This window comes from Podarcis cretensis, assembly GCF_951804945.1.
Source record: "Podarcis cretensis genome assembly, chromosome: 18".
Classification (NCBI taxonomy): domain Eukaryota; kingdom Metazoa; phylum Chordata; class Lepidosauria; order Squamata; family Lacertidae; genus Podarcis; species Podarcis cretensis.
Window position 1 is genome coordinate 4,339,865 of NC_137188.1, and position 14,655 is coordinate 4,354,519.

Sequence of the window (14,655 nt, forward strand, 5' to 3'; positions counted from 1 at the left end):
CCGACACCCCAGCTGCGGTTTTGATTGTGTGTTTTTTTAATGTTGAGTTTACATGGTTGTGGCCCGTGGAAGGGAGGGCTATAATAATACTAATAGCAATAGCTAAAGGTGAAGGACCCTTGGGTGGTTAAGTCCAGTCAAATTCGACTATGGGGTTCAACAGTCATCTTCCCCAAGGGAACTGGCGTTTGCCCACAGACAGGTCATATGGCAAGCAGAATTAAACCGCTTCCGGTGCAACGGGACACCGTGACAAGTGACAGGGCGCACAGAAATGCTGTTTACCTTCAGAATAATAATAATAATTCAGATGGGATCTGCCAGGCTGTGATGGGCAGAGCAATGATGACATTGAAGGGAGCAGTTTAATAATAAGAATAAGAATAATAATAATTTTATTATTTCTACCCTGCCAAGCTGGCTGGGTTCCCCCAGCTGCTGTGGGCTGCTTACAGCACTTATGGAAACATAGTAAAACGTCAAACATTGAAAACTTCCCGATACAGGCAAGAGGGTCCATGTGGGTGCTGTGAGATGGAGACATAATGACGCTCCCACTTATGGATGGGTCCAGAAAGCCCTCGCGTTGCTTGGCCTCTAAATCAGAGCAACGTCGCGAGACACAGGCAAGATGGAAACAGCTTGTGCTGAGAGATAGATGGGAGGGAAGAGAAACACGGCATTTGCAAGTTGGCAGTGGACTGGCATGCTACGAACCCCCAAATTTCTGACTCTCTCTCTCTCTCTCTCTTTTCTCTCTCTCTCTCTCTCGCTGTCCACATTTCGAAACGGAGAGAAATTTGGGTTAGCCGAGGGCTGGCCGGGGTGAAGCGCGGTTGGGATGCGTGCGTAACTTGGGCATGCGTGTGTGTCTGAATGGGGTCGGCGTTGTGGCCTCCCGGAGGGGTGGAGACAAAGACGGGCAAACCATGCAGTCAAACAAAAGTTCTGGCGGAACAGTAACTTACTTCTGGGCTCTGCAAGGGCGGGGCGGGGTGGAGGGGGGAGGGAACAGAGACAAAACAACAGCACAGGTTTAAATAAACATGAGAGATAGGAAGGGGGGGTCACACCGCCAGACAGACACCGCCTTCTCTGCTCCCCAGAACCCACAGATTCCCACCCCGGAATGGTCAAATTGTGGGTCAAAGTTATGAGGATAGCCAAAAACCCAGCACACACTAACCGGGGGGGGGGGGCACTGCCAGCGATTCCCTGTTATGCACAGGAACATAGGAATTCATCTTATACAGAGCCAGACCTGCTTCCCCAGTCCATCTAGTTCAATATTGCCGGCACTGACTGACAGAAGCGCCTTGCCAGAGATTTCCATCTCTTCTATGGCAATGCCATGCAGACCCTCCAAGTGTCCCTATTTTCTTTTCTTTTTTTAAAATTGTTTTTTATTAAGTTTTCATTTCAAATACACCAACACCAACAAAATACACATATATTTCAAATCTTTTTACATCTGCCTTACTTTACGCTCCATAGATCAGTTGACTTCCCTTCCGCAGGTTTTCTTATTCCAATCACTAATCCACAGTTCCTTAATAATAACTAAACCATGACATAAGATTTATTTCAGTCCGGCTAACGTCTTCAAATTTCTACAGTTCTCACTTATATACATAAATTTACTCCATTCTTTTTGGTACTTTGTTTCCTCCAGACCACAAATCCTATGGGTTGGTTTTGCTAATTTCGCATATTCGACCAACTTCGTCTGCCACTCCTTCACAGTTGGTATCTCCTGTGTTTTCCATTTTTGGGCTATCAAAACTCTGGCAGCTGTTGTAGCATACATATATAATCTTTGGCCCATCTTCTTAATATCCTCTCCTATCAAACCTAGTTCTTCAGGCATTTTTTGGGAATGTATATTTAAGCATCCAAGTGTCCCTATTTTCCAGGGACAGTCCTGGGTTTACAGAAACCATCCTGGTTTCTGATCTGACCCTGAAATGTCCCGCTTTTCCTTAGAATGTCCCTGTTTTCATCGGGGAAATGTTGGAAGGCATGTGATTGAACTTGCATCCTACTGTATGGAAGACTGCTGAGCTGGGGGACCAAGTAAGATTCGGGTCCTTTGTTCACAAGGGAAGTTGCCTTGCACTGAGCTAAACCACCAATCCGTCTAGGTCAGTATCACCGGCACTGGCTGGCCGAGCTGGGAAAAGCGTTGGACTCTTGAGAGCGCCACCGATTCCGGTTCTGTCAGTTTGGTTACACCTCTCTCTCTCTCTCTCTCTCTCCCTCAGCCACCCACCTTTGCCCCGACATTACTTGTTATGTACTGAAGTTCTCACCCTGGGCCAGCAGGGGGATACTGTAGATAGTTATGCAAATAAGGGATTGAAAGTGACGTTCAGTGATTGGATAGTATTAGAAAGTTGTTACAGTAACGTTGTACCGGAGCTCTATATAAGCAGGCTGACTGAGCCCTTCAGTTCAGTTCTGTCCTGGCCTGTGAATAAACAAGAGCTGTTTGAAGAATCGCTGTGTCGTCTGATATGTTCACCCACAACTTAACATTACTGATAACACACTGCATGTAAAAGACTGTAAACGGAAGCCAGGGACCCACAATTTTGTCGCCTCAAGGTTATTTTGACGGCACAACTCTGCAAGTTCACACACTCTGGTTCGCTGACAAACCATCTCATCGTAGATCGCCTTCGACGCAAGGGGAAGCGAGGGAACCTCGACGTGCAATTGTGCGTGCCGCCACACCAACACATCTCCCTCTCCTCCCCATGTTGCATCGATGCACACAAGCAGATGGTTAACACGGATATGGGGGGGGGGATTTGAAAAACACAAATGGTTTGAAACACATGAAAGTCTGTGTGGTGGAGGCGGCAGCTGTCCTTGACCGAAAATCTGGCAAAGGTGGTGTCCAGGATCTTGGAAGGTAAACAGAAGCTGCCCTTCTAGACTTGGGTTGGCTTAGGAAATCTAGATATGGGGCATGTTGTTTTTTATCAGACCCACTGACCATGATGCAGAGGAAGCTTGCAATTTCTTGCATGTATCTATATCCTTGTGTAATGGCACTCAACCAGCGGCAATATTGCCTTACCCCAGATACAGCTACTTTCCCAAACCAAGTCTCCTCTGTATATTTTGCTCTGAGTGGCTATGTTTGGTCAGAATCGAGTATATACTTCCAAAGTTAACACTAAACACCAGACCCTCCAAGTCTCCCTATTTTCCAGGGGCAGTCCCAGATTTACAGAAGCCGTCCCGGTTTCTGATTTGATCCCGGAATGCCCCGCTTTCCCTTAGGATGTCCGTATTTTCACGGGAGAAATGTTGGAACGTGTGAAATGCATTACTTCTGGTAAATGAACCACCATATTCACTAGAGCAATGTTTCCCAACCTTGTGCCTCCAGCTGTTTTTGGACAACAATTCCCATCATCCCTTGCCACTGGTCTTGCTAGTCAGGGATGATGGGAGTTGTAGTTCAAAAACAGCTGGAGGCACAAGGTTGGGAAACACTGGACTAGAGGGCTGTGAAAATTTGTGTCCTGGACTTTTTAGACTCGTCTTCCCGTGTACTATCTGAAACCAAAGGGACACATTGCTTACGAGATGTGATTTTATTTTTTTAACTCTCCCACCCCACTATTAGTGGTTCGTGCAAACCGCTGTTCTGCTTTTTGTATGGTAGAGGTAGGAGGCCCTGGGGTGCATTTGTGGAAGCAGGTGGGTGAAGTTCCCTTCCCCCCAAAAAAATTTGGGAACCGTTGCTCTACATTGTTATATTTGGATGTGAAACACAGAGCAGTCAAATACAACATTCCTAGAGTGAACATAAAAAGGGATGTCTGGACCAGCCAGTCGGAACTTCCTGTTTCCTCCTGGGCTGGGACAGACTTCCTCTGCATGTGACCAGAGGTGGGTGTGACCTCACCGGTGCAGGTAACAAAACAGCACAGCCATCTCTCTCTCTAACTCCATTCCTTGAAGAAGCAACATCTTCTTAGCCTGAGATGCTCTCTTGGCATCTTGGCTTACAGCCAAGAGAGGACAAAGGAACTATCTCCTTATGGGATAGATTCCAGGTGTATATATTTTGTAACTTAAGTCTGTCTTCTGGGATCCATCTGTGAACAGAATGTGTGTGAGTAAACTCTTTTATAATTTTATACAAAACTGTGTCGTGTCTAATGTTTTGTGGGGGAATAAAGGGGAATTACGAGGAAACTTATTCTAGAGGCTTATACAAGCCTGGCAAAGACGTTATCTGCTGTACAAATTTAAAAAGGGAAATGTTATTCTGCTAAATTATAGAACATGTTAACACAAGTTGGGAAGGAAATAGTTAAGCAATATATCCTCTCCTGCCTCCTTGAACATTCCCACAGAATGAACCTAACCTTTCCCATAACAGTTATTGTTTCTTGAGTCTTCTCCAAGGGAGCAACAGCAATACCTAGATGTGGACAAAGCCAGTATGTGGCCCCAAATCAAAGTGGCACAGACTGTGGGATGTAACGTCACAGAAAGCAGTCAAATACAACACTTCCTGTTTGCCCAGAGTGGACACACAGGGGAATGTTGCTCCAGCCAGGAGGACTTCCTGTGACACCTGGTCTGGAGCATACACCCCTGCGTGTGACCAGGTAGATGGGCGTGACCCTAGGAGACCCCATAAAAGGGCTGGTCACACGGCCCTCTTGCTTCTCTTGATGATGTTCTCTTGATGTATTTTTGTTTTCTGCTGGCTCTCAGCCAGCAGCACATATGGGATAAACTCATATCCCGTATGGGATAAACTCACACTCTCTTCTGCAGCTAAAAGGATGACCTCACCTGGAGTACTGTGTCCAGTTCTGGGCACCACAGTTCAAGAAGGACACTGACAAACTGGAACGTGTCCAGAGGAGGGCAACCAAAATGGTCAAAGGCCTGGAAACGATGCCTTATGAAGAACGGCTAAGGGAGCTGGGCATGTTTAGCCTGGAGAAGAGGAGGTTAAGGGGTGATATGATAGCCATGTTCAAATATATAAAAGGATGTCACATAGAGGAGGGAGAAAGGTTGTTTTCTGCTGCTCCAGAGAAGCGGACACGGAGCAATGGCTCCAAACTACAAGAAAGAAGATTCCACCTAAACATTCGGAAGAACTTCCTGACAGTAAGAGCTGTTTGACAGTGGAATTTGCTGCCAAGGAGTGTGGTGGAGTCTCCTTCTTTGGAGGTCTTTAAGCAGAGGCTTGACAACCAGATGTCAGGAGTGCTCTGATGGTGTTTCCTGCTTGGCAGGGGGTTGGACTCGATGGCCCTTGTGGTCTCTTCCAACTCTATGATTCTATGATTCTATGAAAAGCTAAAACCTGCCTTCGGGATCATACTGTGAACTGAATGTAAGTAAACTTCTTATCATTACTTTTAAAAGAAGACTGTTGTGTCCTTATTGTTTAAAGAGGGAATAAAGGGGAATTTACCAAGATCGAACCCAGTCTGGACAAGCCAGATTGGACTGCTTAAGTACAGAGATCCAAACGAATCTACCAACTAGCTTCTTGCAATATACTGGAGAAAATGGACTCTGCTACTGACTCACTAGTGTGGGTGAGGAAGGATAATACAGTATTTAATCAATATATCCTCTCCTACTAGCCACAACATTCTCACACAGACCTTATATGTGGCATGTGAAACACAAGAACAGTCAAGTACAACATTCCTAGAGTGAACATGTTTGCGCATGGGGAGGAATGTTTGTCCAGCCAGCAGGTAAACTTCCTGTTTCCTTCTGGGCTGGGACAGACTTCCTCTGCATGTGACTAGAGGTGGGTGTGGCCTCACCTGTGCAGGTAATGACAAAAGCACAGGGCAGGGCAGCCATCTCTCTCTCTCTATGACTACTTTCGTTGAAGAAGCAACATCGGCTTAGCCAAAGATGCTCTCTTGGCCTTCAGCCAAGAAAGGACAAAGGGACTGTCTCTTTATGGGATAGTTTCCAGGTGTATGTTACTTTTCTAAGCTAAGTCTGCCTTCTGGCATCCAGTTGTGAACAGAATGTGAGTAAACTCTTTTTATACTTTTATAGAAGACTGTGTCGTGTCTTATCTTTTATGAGGGAATAAGGGGAAAATACCAGAACAGTTATTATAGAGGCTTTAGCGAGCCTGAGCAAACGCATCCGCTGTGAGTTTAAAAAGGGGAATGTTACTCTGCTAAAATTGTGAACTTGTTAACACAAGTTGGAAAGGCTATAATCAGACAATATATCCTCTCCTGCATCCCTGAACGTTCCCACACGATACGGGTAGGTTTCGTATAACAACCCAATGCCACCCCCAGCTAGCAGCAGATTTTTGCAACGATTGAACGGTGCATCGTACTTAGTGGGGCGGATTCCCCTCCTTTCAGGCAGGGACCCCCAAGTCAGGGAGAGACCTGGACAACAGAACAGGGGGATGGAGGGTGGGTGGGTGGGAGCAGGAAGCAGCAGGCACTGGGTGGGGTGGGGTTTGAAGCAGGTAAACATGTTTGACTTACTGATGGATGGCTTGGAGGAACTTACGCTGGTGTTTCCGTACTTTGGCATGGTCAATCTTCCTCACCAGCTTGGTGTGCTTGTAGATCAGCCACGTTTCCCTGAGTACGTTGGCGGCGGAATTCTTCACCTGGGGGGTTGGGGAGGGAAAGAGGTTAAGGGGGAAAGAAAAGGAGATGGGCATCAGACAGGCAGGAGAAGTCTGAGGTGGTGAGCGGCGCTCTTCCAAAAAATAGGCTCTCTGGAGTTCGTGACGGCACAGTCTCTTACCAATCCTACCTTGCTCCCATTGCGATAGCTCTCAATTATCACCAACCAATCCAAGTTTGACCCTGTGAAGGATTGTTTGTGAAGATGCTAAGTTGCACCCGTGTCTTAAGAAAGCTAACTATTCAGAGTTAATTAAGAACTCGGTCTTTTTGTGTGGCAGCATCTACACTTTGGAATTCCCTGCCTTTTGATATCCTAGTACCCTTATTGGCATCTGCTAAAGAGATTTTTGCCATCCAGATATTTAGAAAGGTGGTGTGAGTTTTAATCTGTTTTTAGTTTGTTTTTAACTTTAAATCGTTGCTATTAATTTTCCTTATTGGATCATTTTATTGTGATACACATACACACACCTCACACTGCTCTGAGGGTTTTTTTAAAAAAAAACAAGGGGTGCATGCATATTATGAAATAAATAAATATTACTGTTTTCACAGAGTCAAGTCTTGATTCTCTGAATGGCCGCTACAAGGAATTGCCTTTGGAACAGCAATCCTGTGCGTTTTATAAAATGGCAGTAGAGGAGGTTGTTCTTCAAAGTAAAGATCTTCCGTGTAGAGACCCATTGAAATTCATGGTCCTCACGTTCTCATGCCCATTGAATTCAATGGGTCTACTCTGAGTATGACCAGCGTTGGAGATGACCCACGGAAAATGGATTAAAAGGTAAAGGTAAAGGTACCCCTGCCCATACGGGCCAGTCTTGACAGACTCTGGGGTTGTGCGCCCATCTCACTTAAGAGGCCAGGGGCCAGCGCTGTCCGGAGACACTTCCGGGTCACGTGGCCAGCGTGACATCACTGCTCTGGCGAGCCAGAGCCGCACACGGAAACGCCGTTTACCTTCCCGCTGGTAAGCGGTCCCTATTTATCTACTTGCACCCGGAGGTGCTTTCGAACTGCTAGGTTGGCAGGCGCTGGGACCGAGCAGCGGGAGCGCACCCCGCCGCAGGGATTCGAACCGCCGACCTTTCGATCGGCAAGCCCTAGGCGCTGAGGCTTTAACCCACAGCGCCACCTGCGTCCCAGGTGGATTAGCCCAAGTTATTTGTGTCCATGACCTTCAATGGGTTTACTCTTGAGCAGGACAAGGGTTGACTACCACCCACACTCTGTCTATGCTGAGGATCGGGGCCGAGGGTGCTGCACCTCTTACCCGCTTTGATAGCTGTGTATCCATCATGAAGTTATGGACGTGCTTTTCCGCTTTGGTCAGTTCAAGCTTCCGGGCGACCACGGCAACCACGAGAGCTGTACAACCTGCACCCTGCAGGACAAGGAAGAGGGTGGGTTAGAATAGGGAAAGCCAAACCGGTTGGATGCCTGCCTGCTGAAGAAAGCCATATCCAAGGATGCTGGAGTGTGCTCCATATTTTCATTTAAGTTAGTAACATGCCATCCAATTACCAAAATCTCTAAGGGGTGGACTTATATATATATATATATATATTTTAAAAAATATTTTTTTTAATTAGTTTTTCAACATATCATTTTCAACATTAATTAAACATACTTTCATATCTTATACAGTGGTACCTCGGGCTAAGTACTTAATTCATTCCGGACGTCCGTACTTAACCTGAAACTGTTCTTAACCTGAAGCACCACTTTAGCTAATGGGGCCTCCTGGTGCTGCCACGCCGTCGGAGCACGATATCTGTTCTCATCCTGAAGCAAAGTTCTTAACCTGAAGCACTATTTCTGGGTTAGTGGAGTCTGTAACCTGAAGCTTATGTAACCTGAAGCGTATGTAACCTGAGGTACCACTGTATCATATTTTTTTTACTTCCATCAATCACATCTGAAAATTTTCCAATCTATTCACTAAATACACGTTTCTTACTTCCACAATTACATTTAATTCATAACTAATATCTCTATTCTTCCTCTACTTTGCAATGCTTCATACATTTCTCCTTACAAAACTTCTTGTAGTCCTGCTAGCGTAATTTGTTGGTTACAGTTGCTCTTCAAATAATTCATTTGTTTCTTCCAATCTTCTGTAAATCTTATACTGTATATTTCTAAGCAGTGATTCATAGTCTGGGAACAAGAGCTGGACCATAAAGAAGGCTGATCGCCGAAGAATTGATGCTTTTGAATTATGGTGCTGGAGGAGACTCTTGAGAGTCCCATGGACTGCAAGAAGATCAAACCTCTCCATTCTGAAGGAAATCAGCCCTGAGTGCTCACTGGAAGGACAGATTGTGAAGTTGAGGCTCCAGTACTTTGGCCACCTCATGAGAAGAGAAGACTCCCTGGAGAAGACCCTGATGTTGGGAAAGATGGAGGGCACAAGGAGAAGGGGGCGACAGAGGACGAGATGGTTGGATAGTGTTTTCGAGGTTACCAGCATGAGTCTGACCAAGCTGCGGGGGGCAGTGGAGGACAGGAGTGCCTGGCGTTCTCTGGTCCATGGGGTCACGAAGAGTCGGACACGACTAAACGACTAAACAACAACAACAACAACAGCAGAGGAGAAGGAAGGAGTGGAAGGGGCCCAAGAGGCAGCAATGAGTTCGGCTGCTGAAGAAGAATCCAGGGAGGCCCCCCCTCCTGCTGTGACCATCTCTCCCCCTGCCCGGCCTCCCAGGTCACTCCGTGAAATGGACAGAGCATGTTAGAGCTCAGCTGTGCACAGACTTAGGGCAGATCTACACACATGGTTTTTAATGTTAAGGAAGCGTTATGGAATGGTTTTGATACCTATATGGACACATGACATCCTACTTTCAACATTCATAGGGCGTTAATAAAATGTGACACTAGAGGGTGTTGCAGAGAACAGATGGGAAACAGCGTTTTGATGAAAGAAAGAAAGAAAGGGTTTTTTTTAAAAAAAAAAAAAATCCAATTTACAAGTGTGCCCTGTGACGTTATATATGTATGCCACTACGGCGGCCCATGTTTTCTTAGCTCAAAAACGAGTGAGGTCCCGACCAAAGAAGAATGGCAACTTAAACTGATGGAATATGCGCAGCTTGCAGATCTAACTTATAGAAAAAGAGAACAAGAAGAACATTTAAAGAAGATTGGGAATTGTTTATTGAATATATGGGTGGGGGGATTGTGTACACTTGGAGACATTGGCAGCATTAAGAGAAATCCAGCAGTGTAAATAAGTTTTGATGGAAGTAATAATGGAATACTGAATGGTTTAGTTTATATAAAATATGCAGGGATTTATGCTGTGCAAAATGAACCATGGAAAGAGAAGGGAAGTCACTGGTATTTTAAGGTTGTTTAAATGAATATTCTAAATTGTAAAGGAGAAAATTTAATAAAAATTGTATAAACAAAAACAAAACAATCCAATTTACATGTATGCCCTGTGATATTTTAGAACAGTACAGTGGTACCTCGGGTTAAGAACTTAATTCATTCTGGAGGTCCGTTCTTAACCTGAAACTGTTCTTAACCTGAAGCACCACTTTAGCTAATGGGGCCTCCCGCTGCCACCGCCGCACAATTTCTGTTCTCATCCTGAAGCAAAGTTCTTCACCCGAGGTACTATTTCTGGGTTAGCGGAGTCTGTAACCTGAAGCGCCTGTAACCTGAAGCACCTGTAACCCGAGGTACCACTGTATCTCTAATGACAGGTCAGTGTCAATCCAGCCTCAGTTTGCAACTGCTTGAGAAAAACCCTGGAGAGGACTTAGATGGTTGTGGGAAGGTGGGGACCTTCATTACTTGCAACTGCCTCATTGGGGCAGGACCTACTGGGAAGAGTTGCTTGGGTCACCAAACCTGCGCTGTTTTGAATAAAGAGTTAACTTCACAGGCACCATGTTGTTGTTGTTGTTGTTTTCAATCGCTGACCTACACCTGAAATTAAAGCTAGGCAAGTCTCTGAAAGGCATGGCATGAAAGGAAAGAGGTACAGGGAGGGAAGAGGAAAAAAGAAGACTTACAAGCTGAAAGGCAGAACATACAGGGAAGGAAGAACAGGGAAATGTAAGAAACAAAGGGTAATCTGTGCAGCAGCAGGAAAGATGGTAACTTACCATAATCCCAGTGAGCAGGCAGACTCCTTTCCCGCAGTAAGTGTGCGGGACCATGTCCCCGTAGCCGATGGAGAGGAAGGTGATGGAGATCAACCACATGGCCCCCAGGAAATTGCTGGTCACATCTTGCTTGTCGTGGTATCTGGGCCGAAAGAGAGTAAAAGGAGAGGGGGGGGGAAAGTCTCCATCAAAACCTTCTTGGCTTCTTCCCCTTCCACCCTAGGCCTGCCCCACACATAACTGGAGTGGGTGAGGGTGGGGCTACAGTAGGACCCCCCCCCCCCACATGCCCAATCTCTGCCCACTGCAGGCTGCCACAGAGGATGGAAGAGTTTTGCATCGGACTGGGTGTATTTCAGTTGTAAATTGTCGCCTTAAATGTGGATCCAAAATGCATCAGAACTTGTTGATTTTGGTTTCTCATTTTAAATTCAGTTCTCCTCATCTGCCCAGCGATATATGTATATCCTCGTGAAAACTGGGCAGCATTTTTGGTGCAAATTTCTCCTAATATACAAATGTTTGCATTGGGTTTGACTAAGAGACGCATCTTCTTGCAAAGCAACGTTTTGTAATATGACAGGGCGTCAGGTTGTTTTCACCAGTGCATGCACCACAAAGCACACACTGCCCTAATTTTTTTTGCACACAATATTCAGTCGGCCGACTGCATTGCAAAATTCAGATAAGGGCAATTCCTGCCCTCCCCATTTGAAGGACAGCTGTTATTTCACATTGCATGTTTGCTCCAGGACTGTGAATGAAGCATTGATCTTAGCCAACAGTGGTTTGGAAATTCAGTTCTGCAGACCCGGGGAATCCCTTTCCTGCCCTATATTTTGCATTGGTTCTAAATATGGCTTCTCATTCCATCCCTGTGGCAGCCTCGGAGCATTAGCAACACCATTCAAAGTGTCCATTCCTGCATTCTCAAAGCTGTGGTTGCAAGATTGCTCTTTGGGTTTCCAAGCAGAGAACTCCACTGGATGAACACCCGCTAACTTTTTTTTTTTTTTTTTTGCAGCTCAAAGACTGAAGGGTTTTGTTTGTTTCATAAAAAAAATAAGTCAAGATTCCTCTTTGGGTACAACAAAGTCAAGACTGCTTTTCTCCCAATCAGTATGTTTGATTCTCTTACTTCCATTCTTTTTGAAGATGGATCCTATGCAAGTTTACTCAAAAGAAAGTCCTACTGTTCCTCCTCAAAATTCTGTTTCCCTAAGCCTTTTCAATCTGCGTCATCATACGCAAGGGAATACAGTGGTACCTCAGGTTAAGTACTTAATTCGTTCCAGAGGTCTGTTCTTAACCTGAAACTGTTATTAACCTGAAGCACCGCTTTAGCTAATGGGGCCTCCTGCTGCCGCTGCGACATGATTTCTGCTCTCATCCTGAAGCAAAGTCCTTAACCCGAGGTACTATTTCTGGGTTAGCGGAGTGTGTAACCTGAAGCGTATGTAACCTGAAGCGTATGTAACCCGAGGTACCGCTGTATTCTATAAGAAGGGTCTCAGCTAGGAATAATAATAATAATAATAATGCTGTATTGTTTTTAACACTCAATTGGAAGCCGCCCAGAGTGGCTGCGGAAACTCAGCCAGATGGGCGGGGTATAATTAATAAATTATTATTATTATTATTATTATTATTATTATTATTATTATTACCTGTTGGATCAGGCCAGTGGCCCAGCAGCATCCTGTTCTCACAGTGGCCAGCCAGATTCCCCAATGAGAAGTCTGCAAGCAGGATCCTAGCACCGGATATGTCTCCCTCCCTGCATTCAGAAGCACTGCTGCCTGCAGAGCATAGCGCTCCTGGCTAGTAGCCCTTGACAGCCCCCCACCCCATGAATCTGTCCAATCCTCTTTTAAAGCCATCCAAGTCTGATGGCCGTCACTGCCTCCTGTGGCAGAGAGTTCCACAGGTTAACTGCACTGCGTGAGTAAGTTCTCCATCGTTCCTGTCCTGGATGTCCCAACATTCAGCTCCGTTGCGTCCCCCACAAGGTCAAGTGATCTTTACAGAGGTCATTGCATATATCTCATCACAATGAAGTCGGGGTTGTGAGCTCTGAGGAACATTCTCCCCATCTTTAGTGGAAATGCCCTCAGGCCTCATTATTCTGGACCCCTAAAATACCAAGAAATCTCTAAAGTCATTAGACCACCAGCTCAGGCTTTCCCTCAATTGCAATGACTGAACAGGTCACAGAAAGCCTCTCCTCCTTTCAGAGGGGAGGTGTTGTGAGCGGGAGCCGTTTCCCGAGTTAGCAGGGGGGTTTCCAGCCCCTGCTCAGCTGCCCTGGCTGCCCTGCTGTGGCCCCTGGCAGCCAACCAATCGGGCGGAGGCTTGGGGGCAGAGTTTAGCTGCTCAAATGCGGCTGTGGCAGTGCTTCCCCCTCATTGCGCTGCTGGTTTTCGTCAGGTCACTCATCCACCCTCCCTTTAGTTCATCGTTTTGTTTTTGACCTTGCTATGGACCTGTGGTTGGTCGCCTTTGTTGCCCAAGGGACCTGGTAGGAATTTTATCCAGCTGGCAAATTCGCAGTGGCCACTTGGCTTTTCGCCTAGGTAAAGAGACCCCTGACCATTAGCTCCAGTCGCAGACGACTCTGGGGTTGCGGCGCTCATCTCGCTTTACTGGCCGAGGGAGCCAGCGTACAGCTTCCGGGTCATGTGGCCAGCAGGACTAAGCCACTTCTGGCGAACCAGAGCAGCGCACGGAAACGCCGTTTACCTTCCCGCCAGAGCGGTACCTATTTATCTACTTGCACTTTGACGTGCTTTCAAACTGCTAGGTTGGCAGGAGCTGGGACCGAGCAACGGGAGATCACCCCGTTGTGGGATTCAAACCGCCGACCTTCTGATCAGCAGGTCCTAGGCTCTGTGGTTTAGCACACAGCGCCACCCGCGTCCTGCCACCCACGTTTTTCACCTATCTCGTAGCAAATCGCCACAACTTTTCGGGTACTGGCGGTTAGGCATTGGAATATGTTTGTGTATTGGAGGGCAGGGTGTGGCCATCGCCTACCCCTCCACTTTTGGGGTATTCCATTAAAGGAATCCGGCGGTCGTGGATCCTGTCTGACGCCCTTGCTGGTGGCTAGGGCCATGGCACGACCCCCAGTGACATCAGGGGGAGCTTACAGTTGTATTTGCATCAACAGGCCCCTCCTACTGGTGGTTAACCCTTGTTAGACTCACCCCTTCCTGAGGGGGTGGAGTCACGCTCTGTTGTGACCAATGCATAAGCCTAAGCCAATACCACTCACATGCTGTAACCAATAAAGTTGTGGCCTTTTTTAGCCCATTAACCTAATATACTGCGTCCTGGTCTCTTCCTTATCCTCAAGCGGGTCCTCGACTTACAACAGTGGAATCAGAGCGGTGGAAGGAACCACGAGGGTCAGCAGCCGGCAATACAGGAATCTTTTTGCCCAATGTGGGGTTCGAACTCATGACCTGAGATAAAGAGTCTCATGCTTTACCAACTGAGCTATCCTTTGTCGATGGATGGCACGAATGCTTGTCACTTTGAAGAGGTTGTGACACGGCTGCAGCTAGGATTTTAGGAGCCTGGGAATGGAAAACCTAGAAAAATCTGCATTTGGCTGTGCGGTATATAAGAACATATGGGCTTTAGCTACCGGGGGGTGAGGAGAGGGGGGAGGAATACATGAAAACTGTGTGTTTCTTTTGGAAGATCCAGAATGCTTTTAGGTCAAACTGGAAGGTGCGCAAAGGAGGGCAAGCAAGATGATCAAGGGTCTGGAAACCAAACCTTATGAGGAATGGTTGGAAGAGCTGAGGATGTTTAGCCTGGAAAAGAGGAGACTGAGAGGAGATAGGAGGTAAAGGTAAAGGTAA

General features: G+C 46.5%; 1 protein-coding gene across 2 annotated transcripts in view; it reads right to left on the reverse strand.

Moving 5' to 3' along the window:
* Positions 1-14,655, reverse strand: part of KCNN1 (potassium calcium-activated channel subfamily N member 1) — an 81,649-nt gene that overhangs the window by 5,297 nt on the left and 61,697 nt on the right. For both annotated transcript variants that reach the window (XM_079960726.1, XM_079960727.1), the window contains exons 5-7: positions 10,787-10,928; positions 7,939-8,049; positions 6,516-6,643 (exon numbers count right to left, since the gene is read on the reverse strand). In XM_079960726.1, coding sequence (XP_079816852.1) covers positions 6,516-6,643; positions 7,939-8,049; positions 10,787-10,928 — 381 coding nt within the window. The remainder of the gene's footprint in view (positions 1-6,515; positions 6,644-7,938; positions 8,050-10,786; positions 10,929-14,655) is intronic.